The sequence below is a fragment of the Dermacentor andersoni genome, chromosome 8, assembly GCF_023375885.2.
Source record: "Dermacentor andersoni chromosome 8, qqDerAnde1_hic_scaffold, whole genome shotgun sequence".
Taxonomy (NCBI): domain Eukaryota; kingdom Metazoa; phylum Arthropoda; class Arachnida; order Ixodida; family Ixodidae; genus Dermacentor; species Dermacentor andersoni.
In genome coordinates, this window is record NC_092821.1 from 123006396 (window position 1) to 123026488 (window position 20093).

The window sequence follows — 20093 nt, forward strand, 5'->3', positions numbered from 1 at the left end:
CTGAAGCGCAAATTTTTTTTAGAGAAGTTTAAGCATCATGGGCATTCTCGGGTGCGTCGCCTCCAAGATTGCAATGGCATGCCGTTGCAATCTCAGTGGCCTCACCCACATGCCAATTAATTTCTGCAAGCTGCTATCGGAAGCACTAGTTAATGTCCTGCCGATGACGGCATCGTCACCCTATCCAGCCAAACCGTAACGACACAGAATAGATACGGCGTGCTTCAACATCGACAGTGTTGAGGCGCGTTCAGAGGTTTATCTGCATCGTGCTTTCGGAATCGCTGCAAGGGTCCGTATGGATTTGGAAAGTGTGGCACATTTTTTTTGTTTGAGACTGCCGTCAAGAACTTCAAGGTGCGTGATGACCAGCTTTAGGAGGGCTTCGATGAGGCGAGCTCATCAAATGACAAGGGCAACTAAATCATATTCAGCCAATAGTTGTTGCGTTATTGTGCATAGCACTCCGGGTCCTGTCGGAGGCTTCCGTGAGTAGCCGTGAGCCTGCCTCATGCAAGGCCCGCACCCTGTAAAAAAATTCGATAGCGAAAGTGCAGGCCTTAGCCGATTAAATACGGTATGTCACTTAATCGTCAACGAATGTGTCAGCAATGTCAAAAAGACTCGTAAAGAAAGTGACAAAACACCGGGGTATCTCAATGAAAACAGTTCATTTGTCAATGAATAAATAGTTTGTACCCTGCATGATATGTGTGAAAAGACAGTTGGACATGCCTCCCGCCTTTGTTTTAATAACACATTTCTATCTTTGGCAGCAAGTGTGTTGCGAAAGGAGCTTAGATTGGAGGGTTCTCTCGCTTTCGTGCACCTGTTTCGGGAGAAACTGGTCCAAAACATTCCTGGTACAAGAGCTTCGCAGTTCACCGGGTAGTATGCGCAGCTCGGCGCGCAATGCTCACGCTTTTGGAACAACAGGACCTCTACACAAAAACAATTTTAAAAAAATGACTTAGACAAACACATGCTCATGCTTTTGGGGCAACAGGACCTCAACACAAAAACAATTTAAAAGAAAATGACTTAGATGAACACATGATGAGCACGAGAGGAGAGTGAATGCAAGTATCTTCTCAAAAGTGTGAGCTCTCCTGGACAGCGCTTCCTTTTGGTAACAGATTGTGTGACTAGCATGATGCAATGTTTAAAAAAAACACCATTGTGCGGCAAAATTTGGTTCAGCTTCCGACTTGTTCCCACTGAGATCAGGACCTGCATATAGAAAAAAAAAAAGAGAAAGGCGATTAACAATCATTTAACAGGCAAAACGACATTCAGGCACTGCAATGGTTATCTGGGCACTGTTGCACAATTACAATACATCCCCTTCAGTTGCCGATGAAATATGTCTATTGAAGATCGAGTTCCGAGAGAGTTTTATCTTCAGCATCAATAAAGAGATGCAGCAGTGCAAGAGATTGGGAACCTTGAACTTTTCAGCGAGTTTTGCATTATCTACAAATATAACTCCACAACACCTGCACTGCTAAAAGTACTTGAGGTGCGGGAATATCATTCCTTTTCTAGCATAACTGTGCGTGGAATGGCCAGCCATGCCAGAGATCACGCCAGTAGATATCGGTGCTGTAAGAAGCAGAAGAGAACAACCCACATGCTGGTGAACTGTTATCATAGCAAATTCACATCTCGCTGATTTTCTCTCAGACTTCCTTTGCACATATGAGCAATTTTTTTAGAACACTTATCTGAACTGTCTTTGGAAAGCTTTGCATTAAATAAATGTCCCCCCCCCCCTGCTCTGCATAATGTCTTCATTCACCACATGGCAAAGGTAGCTTAACTCTGCTAAAAGAACTGAAAGATATGCCGCGCAAAATTTGCAAAAGCACGTAGTGGCTGAAACAGAAGTACACGCAAACATCATTGCAAAGGCATGTGATGAGACCACATTCAAAGTGAATGCTAAACTAAGTTTAGCAAATGAGTGCACTTGCTTATGCTGAATATTAGGCCTATGAAAGCTGAACTTGAATATTTGAGGAGCGGTGGCCGCTGAGAAAGACTAAGCCTGTTGTAGCCAGTGGCATTTGACGTAGGCACTTGCTCATTGCCAAGTCTCTTCAACTACATTTTCCTCAAAGTCTGGCACCCAGTTACTGTACTGGTGCCGAATGCAGCTCTATCATTTCAGCTCCACGACAGCATACCGTATTTACTTGCATAATGACCGCACTTGCGTAATGATCGCAACCCTGAATTTTGTCGTCAAAATTCGATTTTTTTCCTTTTCCGTGTAACGATCACACTCCGAACTTGGCCACAGCGATATGTCGTGTGCCAAGCCTAGCTAATGATGATCGCGCTTACCATCTGTCGAATGCTAAGCGAACGACTCTTCCAAGACATACCAAGCGGTCTGCACGCACCGAACATTCTTAAGCAGATGCCCCATTTCATTCCTTTCATCCCTTTCCGCACTTCCACAAAAAGAAAGCTACAACCAAACTTGCCTTGGCTTTATTATTTGTAGGCTTTATAACGGCTGTGGCCAACAACAACAACAAAAAAAGGTGCTTTTCGATTCTTTTCGTCTGCACACGTGGGCACGCAACAAATCTCAAGCGGCAACGATAGTAGCCATGTTTACACTGATATGTTAGAAGCGTACCCTACTCATACGACGACGCTTGTAACACAGCTAAGATATTCGCCCACCCATAGCAGAAGAGTGCCATATTAAGATAGTAGTGAAGACAAATGCTGCAGTTTCCGTAGCATGTCCGCCATGGGTTTCTGTCACTGGTAGCTAAGCGTGCCCATCTCTGTTTCTGTCCCCTCAAAGTGGTCATGGCTACGTTATTGCCACAAACTAGTCGATAGTAACAATATTATTCATTACTGATATGGAAGAAACTGTTTCAATGTGCGTAATGTACTCACAAGAAGGAAAAAAAAAAGTCGTGTTTGGTGCGTTCGGTTTGCTCCGCCAGCCGCCATTTTTGTTTTGGTGTCCCGCACTGTTACATCGGCAGCCGCCTATCTGTTTACCCATTGTCATCCCGCAGCAAAGGAGGGATGAAAAAAAGTTTTCTTTTTGCGGGAAATTTAACCTGCGTAATGACCGCACCCCTGAATTTGCGTCAATTTTTTTTCTGGACAAAAAAGTGTGATCATTATGCGAGTAAATACGGTACATTATTTTTTAACAAACAGCATGGCGAGGACAAAGCTATGCAAGACACCACAAGCACTGTGCTGTTTTTACAGCGAAGCTGTTTATGGCCAGGTTCTGGTGGACCTCGTCTCCATGGGCATAGACCAACAATTTTTCATACGCGAGCCGATCCCGAAGATAGTACAATGCCGGGCCGACCCACCGCGGAGGTGAAGCTGGCATTAAGCACTCGCCATACGTGGGCCGATCCCAAAGATAGTGCGGGCAGAGGTGCAGTTCACCAATGAGGGGCCCACATTTACAGCTTCACTGGTCATCCTTCATCACAGAGTGGAATGGCCCTGAATTTTATCTTTCATCTTTTTTTTTTTCATGCTGTTATTTCAGTCATGAATCCATACCAAGCTGCTTGCTTCATCATAGTGAAAGCACTGGATGCACTTGTGCAATGCCAAACCCCGGGGAAGGTGCAAATAAAGCTTTGCCACGAGACGATGCACTGTTCCTCACTCAGTTCCAGTTGGTGTCATTGCCAGCCCCCCACTCGGCGCCAGTCCCGCTGGCCGGAGCAGGTGGCGCGGCAGACCAGTCTTCAATCGCAGCTGCCGACCAGTCTTCGGCTACCACGGGTGGCGGTGGCACGACCACGGGTGCTGCCGTCACGGTAGCTGGGAAGGTTGGCACATCGGCAGCAGCAGACCACTGGACCATGGGGAGACAAACGCAGCCTTACGAGAGTGCAGCAAGCAATCAACCAATAGGCCTCAAAAGGATTTTTAGTGTCCCCGCTTGCATAATGTCACATCGCAGTGACTGTACGGAAGGACACATACGCTACCACGAGCGGGAGCCAAGAACCTAGCTCTCTTTATTGAGCAAACTTGTGCCCAGAAAAGCAAGGACCACTATAATCACAACGGTAGGGGGGGGAGCACAGTCTGAACCTGCAAGTCGAATCCATTCACTTTGCATATACACTGTAATCTTGATAAACGGAAATAGTTTACAGGGAATTGCCCCTTGAACGGAACACCATCCTAATGGTTGGTGGGTTTTGTATTCGTGCAATTGGATTCAGCTTTGTCTCTCAGTAAATGGAACTCCTGCCAAACAGAACCCATGTCCCCGGTCCCTTGAGGTTCTGTTTAAAGAGAGTCCAGTGTATGTCCCATCGTAGATTCCAGACTAACCACTAATGCTCAAAATACTTAAATAGGTGGGTGAGTAGTAATGGTAGCCAGTGAGGCATCGTACCTTTGCTCTTGGCTCGGGTTTGTCAAAAAAAACGGTCGACCGGAGTGCGAAATTTTGTTCAAAATATAGAATGCACAGACATTGGAGTTCGAATTCGCAAGAATTTTTTTTCCATTCAAGCACATGGACTTTGCCGGGACCAACAGAGCAGTGCAGGTTATTGGTCAATTCTAGTTACGAAATTTCGAATTATCAAGATTTGACTAATTCCTATCGCAATACAAACAAAAGGCTAAACATCACAGCCGCCACCACTCACCATGAGCACCCATAGTGAGCGCTCTTTTGTTGGTTAATATTTGTAGAGGAAAGAATTGTGAATGCAAAGATAAGAACAACATGAATGACAGTAGTAAGGATGACTACTGTTCACCCGTTTCATTTCTGCATCAGTAGTCTAATGGAAAATGGATGCGCTTATGCTCTACGATGCGACGCACGTGCCACTGGGTCAAAACGTTACTCCACACTGGCACGAGGGATGCCTGCGCGCAATTATGGCTCGATGGTTAGAGCATCGGGCTGATGCGTTAGAAGACCTCTGATCCCACCAGTGAACACGTACATCTTTCCATTTTCTGTGCGTGGAACCTATTTGGCAAGACTGTAGCAACAGCAGCCACGGTCAGTGAAGTCCTGGTGGGCTTGCAAAGAAAGTTTCAATTGAAGAGGAAGAAACCCCGCATTGTATAGGAGGAAATGCCTAGAATCGCTAAGAGGAGTCACTCACATCTGCGACATCAGGCTGCGCTCCGGTGATGTCTCCTCCGCCCCACTGCTCGGTCGGGTACTCTACCGTCTCCTTGAGGCCGCGCTCGGGCAAAGCTTGCTGGGCCTGCTCCTCTTTCTCGGCCTGGAGAGAGACAACGCCAGAAGTTGCAGGGGCCATCGGAGAAGCAGGTAATAAATAACAAAGTGCGCACGGTGCTGACAAGCTTGCACTGCACACAGTGTAATAACAGACGATTTCAGTAGAAGCTGCACCCATTAAACTACACTGTGCCAGCCCTCTGTACCTTCGTGCTCCCGAACAAGATTCCCGAGAGGAGTTCACCTCCAGCTAATGTCATAGAAGTGAGGGAACTTAATCGACCGACGCGTCAATAGCAATGGACAGCGGCGTATTTGTCGCTGTATTCTTAGGTTGTTACCAACCATGGGCAACCAAAACTGAAACTTTGCATGCCAACAGCAACGCCATAAAAAACAGCCTAGCAGTCAGAAGGAAACAGCTTTTTGTAGGACATGCTGCGGTCTCACCGCTCCTGCTGAGCCATGCATGTCCTGCGTCTGAACTGACTGGGCATTGGCGTGCTAGAATGTATAGTAGCACACATGCTGCTCGGAATGTGCATGCCCTTGGATAGACCATGGCTGCAGTTTGTCTGGCAGCACTTAGCATTTGAATTTCTTTTTAATTCCCTTGGGATCATCTCGACAGTAGAGACGCTGGGAGGCCTGGCCAAACCAACCTGCCTCAACGAACACACGCAAAGCGCCAGCAAACACTTGCCTCCTCGGGATCGCGGTAGAAGAACAGGTCAACCATGATCTCCCAGGGGATGTCGCGCAGGATGGATCCGCGCATGCGGAGCACCTCCCGTGTCAGCATCCACCAGAGCAGTCCGATGGAGTGCTGGCTCTTGTTGTTGCATGGGATGGCGATGTCCACGTAGCGCAGGCTGGCATCCGTGTTGCAGAAGGCTATCACCGGCAGGTTGACGTACGATGCCTCCGTGACTGGCTGGTGGTCCGCCCGTGGGTCGCACACAACCAGCAGCCGCGGCTCGCGGAATGCAGCTTGGATCTGTGTGCACCAGGAAGAGGTTTTGACAATCAGCCTATGGAAAACATGCACCAGTAACTTGCCATAGCATGAATGCAGCACACATCACGAAAACTTGAAGTGAACACAATGCGGTGCCAATATCTAATGGCACTTTCTGGTGCGAGTACATGGCACTGTTAGTAAAGGGCTCTTAACTAGCTTGCACCAGTCCATGTGGCAACATAGAGGCCAGTGCCATCTCTGAAGAGAGGACGTCTGGAGCCGTTGCCAAGTGTTGCTGTTCAACAAGTGGAAAGCATCTATGAGCACTGCTGCTCGGTGGCATGGGAACTGAAGAAACATGTCTATCACATGTGACTAACATTATAAATGCTTATGCCCATTACAAATGACCACTTTTGACTCAACTAGTGCATTGTCAGATGCTTGGAATAGATGTTTCTCCATAAGACAGAGTTCGCTCAAGATTCTGTCAGCCAACGCAACTTTACTAACCCTTCATTGTGTCACTTCAAGCATCATTACCAGTGTCACCTGAAGCAAAAGCAGCTTGAAGTCCATCTGGAATGCAGCAGGGACCTCAGGGCATGTCAATCACAGTGGACAACCATCGCAAACTAGAGCGGCCTACCGATTAAGAACTCTGCAAAAGCTGCATTCAAAGGGGCAATTTGCAATTTGAGCTTGTGGATTGCCTATCACGGGGTCACACATCACCCATTCTTGCAGCGCTCATTCGGTCTCTGCGAAGCTTTTTACAATACGGCTCAAAGCCAAATCACCGTTGAGATTTTCAGAAGGCAATACCTAGACATTAGTGGCAAAATGCCTGGAAGTAACCATCTTCAATCCACACCACTTTACTAATTAAATTGAAATGCGTGCAACAAACAAGTAGCTCGTGTCATTAGCTCTGCAGTTGTGAGGTGAAGCGTGCACAGTGTTCCAGCAGGTTTGCACCACTGTCCGTGCATTTAAGAGTTAAAGTAGGATTAGGTTGTATGCGTCATCTTTCTTCCGCTGCCGTGTGAATGGCAGCGTTGCTGGCTGCGAAGTGGTTCAATGTACATCATATGTCACACGACTGACTTGTCCACGATCACGTCCATTGCGTGAATCCAGCTGAACTAGCAGTGCAGTTTAAAACCACCTTCGCTACTGCAACATAGGAAACAAAGCCACCAAAGGCTCTCCCCTAAGGTCGCCATCCGAGTTTGACATACCTGGTTAGTGAAGGTTCCAGGCGTGAAGCGGCCAGCAATGGGTGTAGCACCTGTGAAGCTTGCAAACTTGAGCACCGCCCGCTGTCCATATGGACGCGACGAGATGGCGCACACCTCGGCAGGATTCTCAATGGCCACGATGGCGCGGGCAGCCAGTAGCAATTTCTCCCAAGTCTTCTTAATGTTTATTAGATGTATGCCTAGAATGAATGCCACATGACCGTGCACATTAAAGGCTAACTGCAACGACACGACACTTCGGCTATATTGGCAATAAACAAGCAGCATATGCTAATAAAGCAATCTTGGAAATGCTACAGTGTTGGTCATTGCCTAATTTTTATTGCCTAATAATGGTGCCCCTCTTGACACCTTTGCAAGAGCCCTTCTCCCACCAAACTTCACTCTCATGTGACACAACCCTCAGCATGGTTTTATTTCACGTTTATTTTCTCCCAACAAAAGTTTACTTTTAGTACTCGAAACATTGTTGGACCATATAGCCGTCACGGCCAGTGCCAGGTCCATGGAACGAAATGCACATTTTAATTACACCCTGGCTACAGGAATAAGAATTGTGACAATCACATCATAATTATTCCACAATAAGTGTCGTAGGACATCACCGGAGATAAGCTGGAAATGGTTGGACTAAAGCGGGCCCCGTTTTCACCGTACTATTGTCGCGTCAAAACAGTGGCGATGTCGTGCATGCTTACTGCGGTCACCGCGATAAGAAAGCCTTAAGGTAGCCTATCGAAGGCACCGTGGCTTCGATTGAAAGCGACAGCACCTCACCGTCGGAACGTCGTTTGAAGCAGTACTCCTTCATTTGGAAATCTAGGTTCGTTGTGCCAACATGAGTCTTGGCCGCCAGGAATCGCCTCACATCATCCTCCTTGAGGGCCAGCACACTGGTACCTCCAGACATTGTGCCAAATGGTGGACAGCAGTGACAACACGCTGAAATGCAAGAAGTCATGCCATGCTACTCAGCTTAGAGACACGCACGGCTCCCGAATATATGCGCAAAATGCAATCGTCACGCCACTTTATATCAATCGCCTTTACCCGCTGTTCTTAATGAATATCCCGCAGTGCCAAGGCCCTGACAAAAAAATGCCCTTCCCTAATCAACTGCTAAGTACGGCAACGCTTGGCGTTACTACATAGGCGCCAAACCACTTTCAAGCGTCAGTTCGGCCGCACGTGGACGCAATTGTACCAGTTATGAAAGGCAAAAGCGCCACACTGCGTCGCGACGAGACTGACAACTGTCAAGTTCCAAACGACGATGTACCCAGCTGGCGCACAAACGAAATGCCCAGGCGATACAGGTTCAATATAACTTCCCGATTAACGATACCGCCGAGAGTGAGGCACTTGGCTACAAACACCTCGAGACAATGAAGCCACTCAACACCCACGCGCGTCGCTGCAATGTGTGGAAGTCGCTCACGGTTATTGTTGCTTTCGCTTTCTTAATTTCACTATGCGAAGCTCGTGTACAGAAGGCCGAGTTAATTCAGTTAGATGTATTTACCGTCTTTGTCTCTCGTTCGGCGATAAGGTTGATGGCTCAGGAGCGGTGAGCTACAAGGACAAGGTAGTTCCACAAGACGCCACAGCAACCATGCGCGTGCGTTCGAACACTCAAGTCACCACGACGCACTTCGTGTCACTTTTAGGCGTTCGGACGCTACGTGCTTTTGACAGCTTAAAACCGAAGGGGCCGCTGGGGATACTTGTACGCCGTAAACAATAAACGTTACGAGGTCTCTATGCAGAAGACGCCATCGAAAGAAGAGCGTTCTCATTTGCACGGCGCGAGCTCCGACGACTTGCATGTCACGTAACGAGTTCTGCTGGTCCGACCAGCCAGGCGGCTTCTCAACGACCATTGCTCAGACAACTACCTCAATTATCGTTTCGCAAGTGAATCCGGAAAAGGCAAAACGTGAACAGGTAAATGAGCGACAAAACAAAGGTACGTCGCCTGCGTCTTGTTTACAAACGTCGAACGCCGGCAAGCTGTCAAAAGTTCCATAGCGAGATATTAATCTCGGTATACAGAGCGCGCGCACACACACTTACTGCGTACAAGCTGATTATTTCTGCCGTAACGAATACCCGTTCGCGTGTCGGTGAGACACACAGCTATATTAATAATAGAAAACTTCGGGACACTTACGAGACACCTAAACTTGTGACAGGATCACGACGATCACGTTGCTATAAGAATCGCTAGCGCTCTGGCGCCGCCTGGAAAGAAGCCACGCCAACCCACCAACAAAGCCAAAGCATGCCAAAGCCTGCCGCGGCTTATATTCGCATTGCGATTTCTTATGGATCGTCAAAAAAATCCTTTAGAGCTTGCAGATGGCATATGACGCCTGTAAGTGTAACATCATACGATGTACTAACAAGAAGCACGACTATCCTCGGCGCATGTAACGTTCAACTTTAACCGAGCAACAGGTGTCCTCTACCTTAAAGCAAAAATTATCTAGGGACCACGCACGTGCTTTAATCCACCCCATGACAAAATACTGTGAACGCGAACTAATATCCCGATAGGCCGAGCAAAATAAAATGTTAGCACATTACTCGTGAAGCGACGTAAGTCATGAATTGTCTTGCTGACAACTGAATAAGCAGGTGTGGTACCGCAGGTTGCGCAAAGGGAACAATCGCAATCGAGCTCGATCGAAAGTGCGCCGTGCGACACCCGAATGTCCTTCCACGGACTGATTTAATTTTCTTCAACTGCATGTTTTACCAGCTTTCACGGCAGGATTCTCAGAATTTACGAGCACGAAACTCAGCTTTGCAGAAAAACGAGCTCTATATATATATACGTATACATTATGGCATAGTGTAATGTGGCAAGATTCGATACTCCATAATGCGAAATTTGAGTGCAGCTCTATACGGGTGTTCATTTCGCGATATACGTGGATATACTGTCTGGCGCGGACACTCTTGTCTCGTGAGGCATGCTGCAAACGGAGCGAAGCGTGGGGCGACACACATCGCTAATCTGGAGAACGCGAGAGGCAGCGCGTGGGTGCGATTCACAGCAGCCCACGGCAGCAGACGACAGCAGCCACTGCAGACGGGCCTCCCAGAGGACATACGCTACGTACTCCGGCGCCATCTCGTAGTCATCGTCGCCACACTACGCTTTTCTTCTCGTACTTTCGGCACACCCTCCTCCTCCGCTTTCCTGCTTCTGCTCTAAAAGCAGCAAGTTGATTTACTAGTACCCACGAAGAGGTCGTAACACAACCAATCAAGAGGGACTAGTGTTATATTGAAAATCATGCCACCTCAATGGGATGTGCCAAAATTGAAGTGCCAACTTGTTTCGATCTCTCGGTAATTTCTGGTGAAGCAAACGTCACTCTTTCAATCTGCTTACATACATTTGCATGTTGTAGGAAATCGTATGATGGCTAATATTCTGGTCAACCGTGCATACCTGAACATGGAAACCTAACAGCTTTCCACCAGCCAATTCTGCTTCAGTGCAGTGTGCTTCAGCTAAGTGCAAAAATTTGGAATGAACTTTAACTAGCCCCTAAATATCTTTTTGATCAGCAGCTAATGGATTGGCTTCACCCAACTCACCTACTGCAATTGTGCACTGCTGTTACAGCGTCCCACATCATAAGTGACTTATACCCCTGTTAAGCGGGCAAGTTAAGTGCACTTACGTTGAGTGCACTTCGGGACCTTGAGTCACACTTTAGGCAACGCGCTTCTTAACGGGAAAACAAGAGTGCACTCGCAGTAAAAAAAAAAAAATGGCGACAGACTAAGAGCGCGTTCTTAAAGATGTAAATTAACAAGAGAAAGCTGCTAAAAAGCGATTGTTTCAAGTAGAATTATATATAAAAACAAACTTCATCTATTTGTCTCAACAAAAAACGAAGATGTTTTTATTATAAGTGTGTTGCAAGTCAATGCTGGCCAAGACGAATGCCTAGCCAATCCAAAACAACACGGCGGTGTGCGGCAGTTGATCCTGCTCATGATCCTGCTAGAACAGAATATGAGCGAGTATATATGAGCAAGGACGGCGAGTTCGATATTTAGCTACACTGCAAAATGCCACGCACACGGCTCAAAGCACGACTAACGTGGTCAGCACGCTTTCACACCATAATAAACACGAACTGAATGAACATGGCGGCGCCGCAGTGCCGCATCATTCTGGCGCCGTTAGTTGCGTACATGATAAATTCGTTTCTTTATTGTGCTGTTTCTCTTCTCGCTAAACACAAATTATATTGTTAAAAGCTGTCCAATAACTGAAATGAACTTTTGTGTCCTTTTTCTATGCATTACATTTTGCGTCGTTGAAAGCGTTGGTGGCGAGGCTAGGCACTCCTTCAAACCGTTGGCGGCGAGGCTACGCACTCGGCCAGCAAAGTGCGTTCCGTGAACGTACTCCGACTTGAGTGCACTCATCTGAGAGTACACTCCGCTGCGACGTTAAGATTTGGGAAAGTGCACTTAAAAACCGAGTGCACTCGCCGTAAGTGCACTTAAATTGCCCGCTTGACAGGGGTATTAATGGTGAGACTTCATGCACAGAACTTAATACATTCAGTTAGATATACATATTGTAAGAAATTGAAAATCACATTGCCAATTTTAACATTGGCATTTAATTTGTATTCGAAGCATCAAATATTTACCTCTCCTTGGGCAGCTTTAGCAAAGAGCTTGCACAATAACCCCGGGCTCTCAAGAAACAATTTCTCATCACATGCAATAAAAAAAAATTAAATTATGGGGCTTAACGTGCCAAAACCACTTTCCGATTACGAGGCACGCCGTAGTGGAGGCCTCCGGAAATTTCGACCACCTGGGGTTCTTTAACGTGCACCTAAATCTAAGTACATGGGTGTTTTCGCATTTCGCCCCCATCGGTCACATGCAATATGCACTGGGCTGAGGGTGCATGTGCGCACATCACATGCACCCTCAGCCTCCATTAAAAAACAAAACAAAAGTCGTCATCAAAGTTATTTTTTACAATGCACGCAACTGCACAGTGACATTTTGCAGCAAAGTGCCAATGTAGCAGTAAGCTCCAGAGACAATGTAAGCGAAGCCAATAACATTAAAAGATGAACTGAAACTTGATCAGTAGTGCCGAACATCGAATAAAAAAGTTTATTGTGTGGCCAAAGTATGCATTATTTGTTAGTGGTTTTAGCCAGTCACATGTCCAAATGGTAAAAAAACATTCTTTTTTTGTTCTAAAATGAAAAAGTGCAGGTTTTACACAATTTAAGTACAGTAGTAGTCCATAATGAAGAAGAAAAAAGTGCCAACGCAACTGTACAACCACATGGGAATCTTTATTGCCCCCGTGATGACAGCAGAGGAACAACTTAGGTCCAGTTGGTGTCAGTCCCGGCACCCCATTCGGTAGTGGTGGTCGTGGCCGGTGTTGCTGCAGCCGGTGGCGCAGACCAGTCCTCAACTGCTGGGGCAGCGGACCAGTCCTCCGTCGGAGCTGGCACACCCACGGCAGCGGGTGCAGGCGCAGCAGCGGCGAAGGGAGTCACGTCGGGAGCCGCGGACCACTGCAGAGAACACCAACACAGGCACCAGAATCAAGCTTAAGTGATGCAAAAATGCTCGAGACCATCTAAGGTGTCAGTGTTATCATGAACAGAGCTTTAGTAATAGAGAAATTGAGGCGAATACCGGACACAATTTGAGACTCCGCCCGGGCATTTAAGTACTAGCCCAATTACACAGGAACTCGTCATAATTCTGCAACTGGTACTAAACCCCTCATAATAAAAAGATCATTGCAATGCTTTACAAGAAGGACAAAAAAATGATACTTGTCCAGTCCTATGTAATTTTTAGTAAAAAGTAACCTATTGACATTACTCTTAAAAACGACGTGGGTGGTTGGCAGGTTTCACTTTCACTCGACGCTGCGCCACTCGCGCTTTCACATTTCAGTAGTTTCATCTGTCACGTACTGCTGTGCTGGTTTTGCTGGCTCAGGAAACTCACACAACCTGAAAGTACTGTAGCAGAGAATGCCACTTCCATGCATGTTGCGGAATGCCCAAACATTACTCGCTACTTGACCAAGAGCAGCGGCAGCAGTGAAACCAGTGCTCTGCCTTGGCTCAGTTTGTACGTGGCTGCGCGTCTGTAGTTTGTGCATCAGGCAGGAGGTGATGGCTTATGCAATGTCACCAGCAGTTCCCGCTTGAGGATCAGGCGATTTGAATTACGCTAAAGGATTGCAGACCTTTCAGACAGGACTTTCTCTTAATTAAACAAGTCTATATTTGAGGCGCACGAAACAAGTGTGCGAGGTTTCCGAAATGGCATTTTAATAGTCCACATTGACTTAATTAGTATCCCATTAAGAAATAACAGCAGCCCATGTAGAGTTGGCCACATAGTTTACGGGACACATAGCCTCAAATTATCTGTATGTAGTAGTCTTTGTGATCTACACAGTGACCCATTAAAAACAGTGAGCCGTGCTCAGAGGACTAGATAAAGACACCTTTCCTGTGTTTCTCATTTACAAGCTTTTCAGTCGAGCCAAAGTGCTGTTGATAAAGGCATTATCATTAAATGATGCAAATAAGCCTCTTACTGGCAAACAGTTGTATTCCACATTGTTTAGAAACGAGAAAATATTTTATATCCGACACGATAATTGGAGCTCGTTTTTTTTTAGGACAGTCTACACTCGTTATAACGAACCCACGTACAACAGACTTTCTGATATAACGGACCATATTTCAACCTTAGTCTGGTCTAACAATTTTATCAATGCAACAAAGTTCACTTTAAACAGAAAGCACGCACTACAGCGGACGAAATTAGTGGAAATTAGTGTCAATTTTTGTCAAAATCGGGTGTTTAAAATGGACTTTTGCCGTGTCGATATGGGCTGACAACTGACTTGTGAGGGTCAGCAAATGACCGTGGCTCTATATCTTGCGCGCGAGAGAGGAAAGTGGGGTGGAAGCGCGCCGTCTAACGCGCACAAGGCACAGAGGGAGGGGGGTCGAGGGAAAGACGTAGGTGGGGGTTCTACTCCGGTGGCTGCTATTAGTGGCGTGGTCACCGCATCTTGAAAGCGATCTGCGATGTGGACAAAGTGTGCCCAGTGCCGGTAGCTTCATATGTGCTGTGCCTTTTGACGTTTAGTTCGCGTTAAAGCAAGAGACAGCCCGAAGGTCAATTCGCTCGCTGCTGCTGCTGCGCTTATCTCGCTTAATACGCTATCGCAATTGATGCTTTGCCTTACAGGCAAAACTGCGACTGTTTGTTTTTTACTTTGCACATTCGTCACTTACTCTTTGCAATAAAGTTGTTAGACATTGTAACGAAAGTTTTGGAAGTGAGGCGTCTCGGATATTACGGACTTCGGATAAAAATGGATGTTTTTTGTCGGATTACCAGGGCCCATTGTAACGAGCCAACTGCATTTGTATTCAATTAAATATTTTGGCTACTCGAACACCCCTAATGTGATATCCAGTCATGGACAATTGAATACTAACAAGAATGCATTTCTTTCTCACTTCTGCCTTCGCCAACACATGCAATACCAGCATGATTTCGTCTTGCGCGCTTGGTGCTAGACCTCGACTACCTCTGGCGACTGACTGGACATAAAGTGGCACGAGATCATGATCCCAAAGATTACTTGTGAAAGGTGTTCAAGTTTGCAGTTCCTTGTTTGCGTCTTGCTTGTACATGACTGTACATGCATATTACAACTAGAGCAAATGGATGAGAAGACAGCTGCCGCCATAGTTCAACTGACAGAGTGTTGCACAGATCGTAAAGGGGTTGTGTGATCGGCTTTCACCGGAGCAGCACATTGTCTTTCGGCCACACTTTCACTTCCATATTTTTCTTTAGGAAGAATATCAGATTTTTTGTAAATCTGGTGACGTGATGCGGCCCTGTTCCATTACTGTCGTTGTAATAACACACCAGATAACCAAAAGCACTTACTTCTCACTTCGAAGCTGTTCATCTATACGGACATCTAGTATTAAACAATATTAAATGCAGGCATCATATAATGTCAATGAGCCTTTCATTACCGTGCTGACTTCACACAGATTTTATATTTCATGTTGTTTAGAAATCGGATAATATTCAGAGTTCAATTCAATATCTGAAAGTGACCTTTTGGAACTTGGCTGGAAACTAAAGTCAAATAGTGACGCAAAAAGAAAATGGAGGGTTCCTCTCAAAAGAAGTGCGGGTTCCTCTCCCACTTGCAACTTGCCGCAAGTGGGAGAGGAACCCGCACTTTCTTTGTAACACATGTGCTGCTCTGTCAAAAGACCTTCTTCCTAATTTGCAACAGAACTTCCCTGCATTGCACACTGACTCAACTAATCAGCTAATGATAGCGCCGGTTATCTTTCATACGAAGACCAAGTGCTAGCCGCACCCATGCTGGGGCTTCTCTCTTGTGCACCGTTCCATCACGAGCCACACCTACGCTTTCCCATGTGAGAACACAAGGAAACTGTGCTTGTATGCGCCAAAGGGGGGGGAAGAGGAGGGTAACTACTACGACGCCCTTAGATGGGCAAACAGCCTTGCAGGAAAGCTAGCTTTACAATTATGGAGTCTATTGAGCTACTGCAAGGGCTGTCTTCAGGCACCCCGCCCCTTCCTTGGAGTATTCGCACACTAGGTCAAGCCCCAGTGTTAGCCACAACCCTGGCGGTCACAGCGGCAGATGCGAGACACTTCGCAACAGCAGGTGTCACGTAGTAAATGAACTTAGGACCAGGTGAGTGGTCCGCATGGGAGGAGGAAAAAAGGGGAGAGAGTCACTCACGTCGGTGACCTCGGCAGGGGCCGCAGTCACGTCGCCACCGCCCCACTGCTCGGTCGAGTACTCGGCGGTCTCCTTGACAGCCCGCTCGGGTACAACCTGCTGGGCCTGCTCCTCCTTTTCGGTCTGCAACGACAACGGCGCAGGTGAGAACTACTCTCGGCCACAGGCACCCAAGTTGGAACACTTTAGAGCAGACACCAGAGATTCCTTTGTATCCACTCTAGAGTAGACTCCACTGTACAATCAGATGCAGCAAATCACGCCTTGCCTAGAACTGCACGCCGCAAGCACTAATAATGCAAAATAAGCCCTTCATACCAAACTAAGCACCGTGTACACACTGAGCTTGAACCTCAAACAATTGAACACTGAGAATTCGAACAGATGCTTGGGCCTCTCCAATGTTGTATGCATTTCCATAGCCCCAATGATGAAACAGTCTTGAACTTTTTTGTCTAGTTGTAAATAGCATAACTATATGGCACGTGTTAGCAGTACCTGAGCGTATTCTGTTTATTGATCATTTTGTGCTGTAACACTGTTCAATTTTGCATTTCTTTATGTTGCCTATCCTGCTTGAGCCTAAATATAGGCCTGCAGTACTTGTAAATAAATGGTACACAGTGCAGTGTGCCCAACGAAAAAGTCACACTCACCTCTTCAGGATCACGGTAGAAGAACAGGTCAACCATGATCTCCCAGGGGATGTCGCGCAGGATGGATCCGCGCATGCGGAGCACCTCGCGCGTCAGCATCCACCAGAGCAGTCCGATGGAGTGCTGGCTCTTGTTGTTGCACGGGATGGCAATGTCCACGTAGCGCAGGGTGGCATCCGTGTTGCAGAAGGCGATTACCGGCAGGTTGACGTACGATGCCTCCGTGACGGGCTGGTGGTCCGCCCGCGGGTCGCACACGACGAGCAACCGCGGCTCGCGGAATGCAGCTTGGATCTGCACACGACGCGGAAGATGTGCTCAGAGTCCTTCCACACAACATAAACGCGCAAGAAAACATTTAGAGTGCCTCGTGTGTAAATGAGTGGACCGGGAGGCTTGTGCACTGTGGAGGCCAAGAGTGCCCTGCACCGACTACCACAGGTCAGTAAACTCTAGAGTCTCATCACTCTGGTTCTCACCGCCTAGTGAGGGAGCAAATCTAACTGATTTCGAGCATGAAGGAGCCCTAATTTACATATGTATTTTGCGAGTGATTTGAGCTGTTTATTTTGCTGAGAGGGGGAGAAAATAGAGGCACACTTCTGAAACTTCTAATCAATTTAGAGGTCAGTATTTGCCTCCTTCACAGTAGAATTAGTCTATCTTTACTGATAAAAAAATTAAACCATGCTAGGGCAAATGCTGCCGAAATCCATAGTATCTCCACCTGTTTTGTTCTCCCTCGTTCTTTTTTGGCTTACCAAACTTCTCACGGCAAGGGCGACTGTTTTTGGGATTGTAGAAGGATAATTTACAAATACAGATGAAATAACTTTTCTCTTTAGTGGTTCTTGCAGAACATGCCACTTGTGAAAACAGCCCAGCAGACATTACCACCCAAGCCAGTGATACATAAGTTGTTTTTTGGCCGACTTGGTCAATGCGTATTCAGTCCCTCTCACACCTATTTCAACAGTATCATCATATACAAAAGCAAACAAAAATACATTCCCATGACTTATGTGCAATGACGAGCAGTGTCTTCGGAATTAAAAGTATGCTCTATAATGACTGAGACACTGTACACAGTTCTATGAAAATGGCAGTACATGCCACTGATGGCAAACTACAGTGACTTCTTCGGCTCTGACCTCATTTACTGTGACAGCAACGAGTCCCTCAACTCCCGCCAACATCCCACAACCTCGTGTGAGCTTCCCCAATTGTATACGAGAACAAAGCAAGACGACACGAAGACACCTACGTTAAAACTATGACAGCTGCATGGTGGCGATGATGGCTGTCATAGTAGAATTTGCAAGTGGTATGTATAACTCATACAAGATAAACAACGCATGAATTGTGGCATATCAACATATGCTGCGGTACGACAGAATAGACAAGCCGTTTAGAAAACCCTGTTTAGAGCTCCTTGACTGCTGTGGCAGTGTTTTTTAAAATATGAGTGTCTCCAGCAGCAAGAATGTGTCTATGGGCCCACACTGCGCAATGCAGAGCAAAGCTATCCCCACAATCCAAGCAAGCTTCAAATAAACAGTTTGCTGGTTCACTGCCTTTAATGAGCCTCTCTCTACCTACCTGGTTAGTGAAGGTTCCGGGTGTGAAGCGGCCAGCAATCGGAGTTGCTCCGGTGAAGCTGGCAAACTTGAGCACGGCCCGCTGTCCGTACGGGCGCGACGAGATGGCGCACACCTCGGCTGGGTTCTCGATGGCCACAATGGCGCGGGCAGCCAGCAGTAGCTTCTCCCACGTCTTCTTGAGGTTGATCAGGTGGATGCCTGCACAGACAGTGGCCAAACGCAACAAGTGTAAAAATTATTTGCGACAGTCTTTATTTCTATGCAATGTAAAACACGTGTGCTTTCCTTTGGGCAGAACGTCTTCTGGGGGTCGACTAGGCAGTTGCCTGAAAGGAGTCGCGCAACATGGGGCACCGAGTATGCAGTGAGCGTTTTCATCAAGTGATCGCACAAGATTTTTACCACACGCACACACAAACATTCTAGTGCAACTCTCAGTGACCCCTAAGACAGGTTAGAAAAACTACAAACTCGACTTCTGCCTATTTCAACAGCAGACGACGTGTACACTTTTAATGCTCATGCACTCACGAAGTGAGCAGTCCCGCCTGGCGATCTTGCGTGGCTAAGCGCTTCACGTGAGTAACATCATGGGATAACGACGACGTACCCCAAGTACTGCGGCAGCACATCGCACCAACAGCTTGCAACCAGACGTGCACGAAAACGTCCAATTCGACAACCCCGACCGCGTTAACCCCAGCCCTGTACTAGCGTTAAGACTCGGCACTGCTACATGCACTCACCATCGGGCCGGCGCTTGAAGCAGTATTCCTTCATCTGGAAGTCCAAGTTGTTAGTTCCCAGGTGGGTTTTTGCAGTCAGCATACGTCTGACGTCATCCTCCTTCAATGCCAAAACGCTGCTGCCTCCCGACATCGTGGTAGGTACCGATAAGCAACGGCGGTCTCCTACAGTGCGGAAAGAAATGACACGTGCGGGATGATTGAAGGAGTTAGGCCTAAAGCACCCGGCCAAACACGTGGACTTCTAACGGGAGATACGACACTAATATTCGCACGACCTCGTTAGCTCTTCTACTTTGTCGTGCGAAACTTACGAGATTGCAGGCGGCGGATCTGACCGAGAACGCTACGTCAAAATAGAATCTTGACGACGACAAATCATGCTAGCACAAGGTTCACACCGGCGCGAATGCCGACAAGAACGACACAATTTTTTTTTACTATCAGCATATAGCGCGCATGTGCTATTATTTGATAGTACATACATTGATCTAAGTTTATAGCTGTCCTAGAAGATGAAATTATGTGTCTAAACAAAGGAAAATTTGCAAAACAGTGGGACTACGTACTGAACAGATGCCACTTGGGAGGCGATTGCGCGTGAAAGGACTCTACAGGAAGTGGAAAGCAGAGTTCTCGCTTTGCCGGTTGAGTCCTAATACCTACCGTTGTTTGCGTGGCAAATTTGGCCCCAGATAAATGCAAGAACAAGTCCTGCATCTTTTACTCAATTATTTCTTTTTTTTACAAATTATTTTTATTAAATTTTTAAATTTTATAACTTTTAAGCTTATAAAAGACATA

At 46.8% G+C, this 20093-nt stretch overlaps 2 protein-coding genes across 4 annotated transcripts; both read right to left on the bottom strand.

Moving 5' to 3' along the window:
- Nucleotides 1-652: 652 nt before the first annotated feature.
- On the bottom strand, nucleotides 653-9717 carry LOC126529038 (small ribosomal subunit protein uS2-like). Of its 3 annotated transcripts, none has more exons than XM_050176642.3 (7): nucleotides 9612-9717; nucleotides 8219-8383; nucleotides 7421-7620; nucleotides 5922-6215; nucleotides 5139-5261; nucleotides 3665-3856; nucleotides 653-1230 (listed from the first exon to the last, which is right to left on the bottom strand). In XM_050176642.3, the coding sequence occupies exons 2-6, from the start codon at nucleotides 8349-8351 to the stop codon at nucleotides 3665-3667; spliced, it is 942 nt and encodes a 313-aa protein (XP_050032599.1). In that variant the 5' UTR covers nucleotides 8352-8383; nucleotides 9612-9717; the 3' UTR covers nucleotides 653-1230. The 3 variants fall into 3 exon arrangements, with proteins under 3 accessions (XP_050032599.1, XP_054925536.1, XP_054925537.1); XM_055069561.1 differs by lacking the exon at nucleotides 9612-9717 and adding an exon at nucleotides 9515-9605; XM_055069562.2 differs by lacking the exon at nucleotides 9612-9717 and adding an exon at nucleotides 8964-9036.
- A 3054-nt stretch (nucleotides 9718-12771) lies between these two features.
- On the bottom strand, nucleotides 12772-19962 carry LOC126529037 (small ribosomal subunit protein uS2-like). The gene is made up of 6 exons (XM_050176641.3): nucleotides 19859-19962; nucleotides 19290-19454; nucleotides 18542-18741; nucleotides 16943-17236; nucleotides 16287-16409; nucleotides 12772-13020 (listed from the first exon to the last, which is right to left on the bottom strand). The coding sequence occupies exons 2-6, from the start codon at nucleotides 19420-19422 to the stop codon at nucleotides 12826-12828; spliced, it is 945 nt and encodes a 314-aa protein (XP_050032598.1). The 5' UTR covers nucleotides 19423-19454; nucleotides 19859-19962; the 3' UTR covers nucleotides 12772-12825.
- Between the last annotated feature and the right edge of the window lie 131 nt (nucleotides 19963-20093).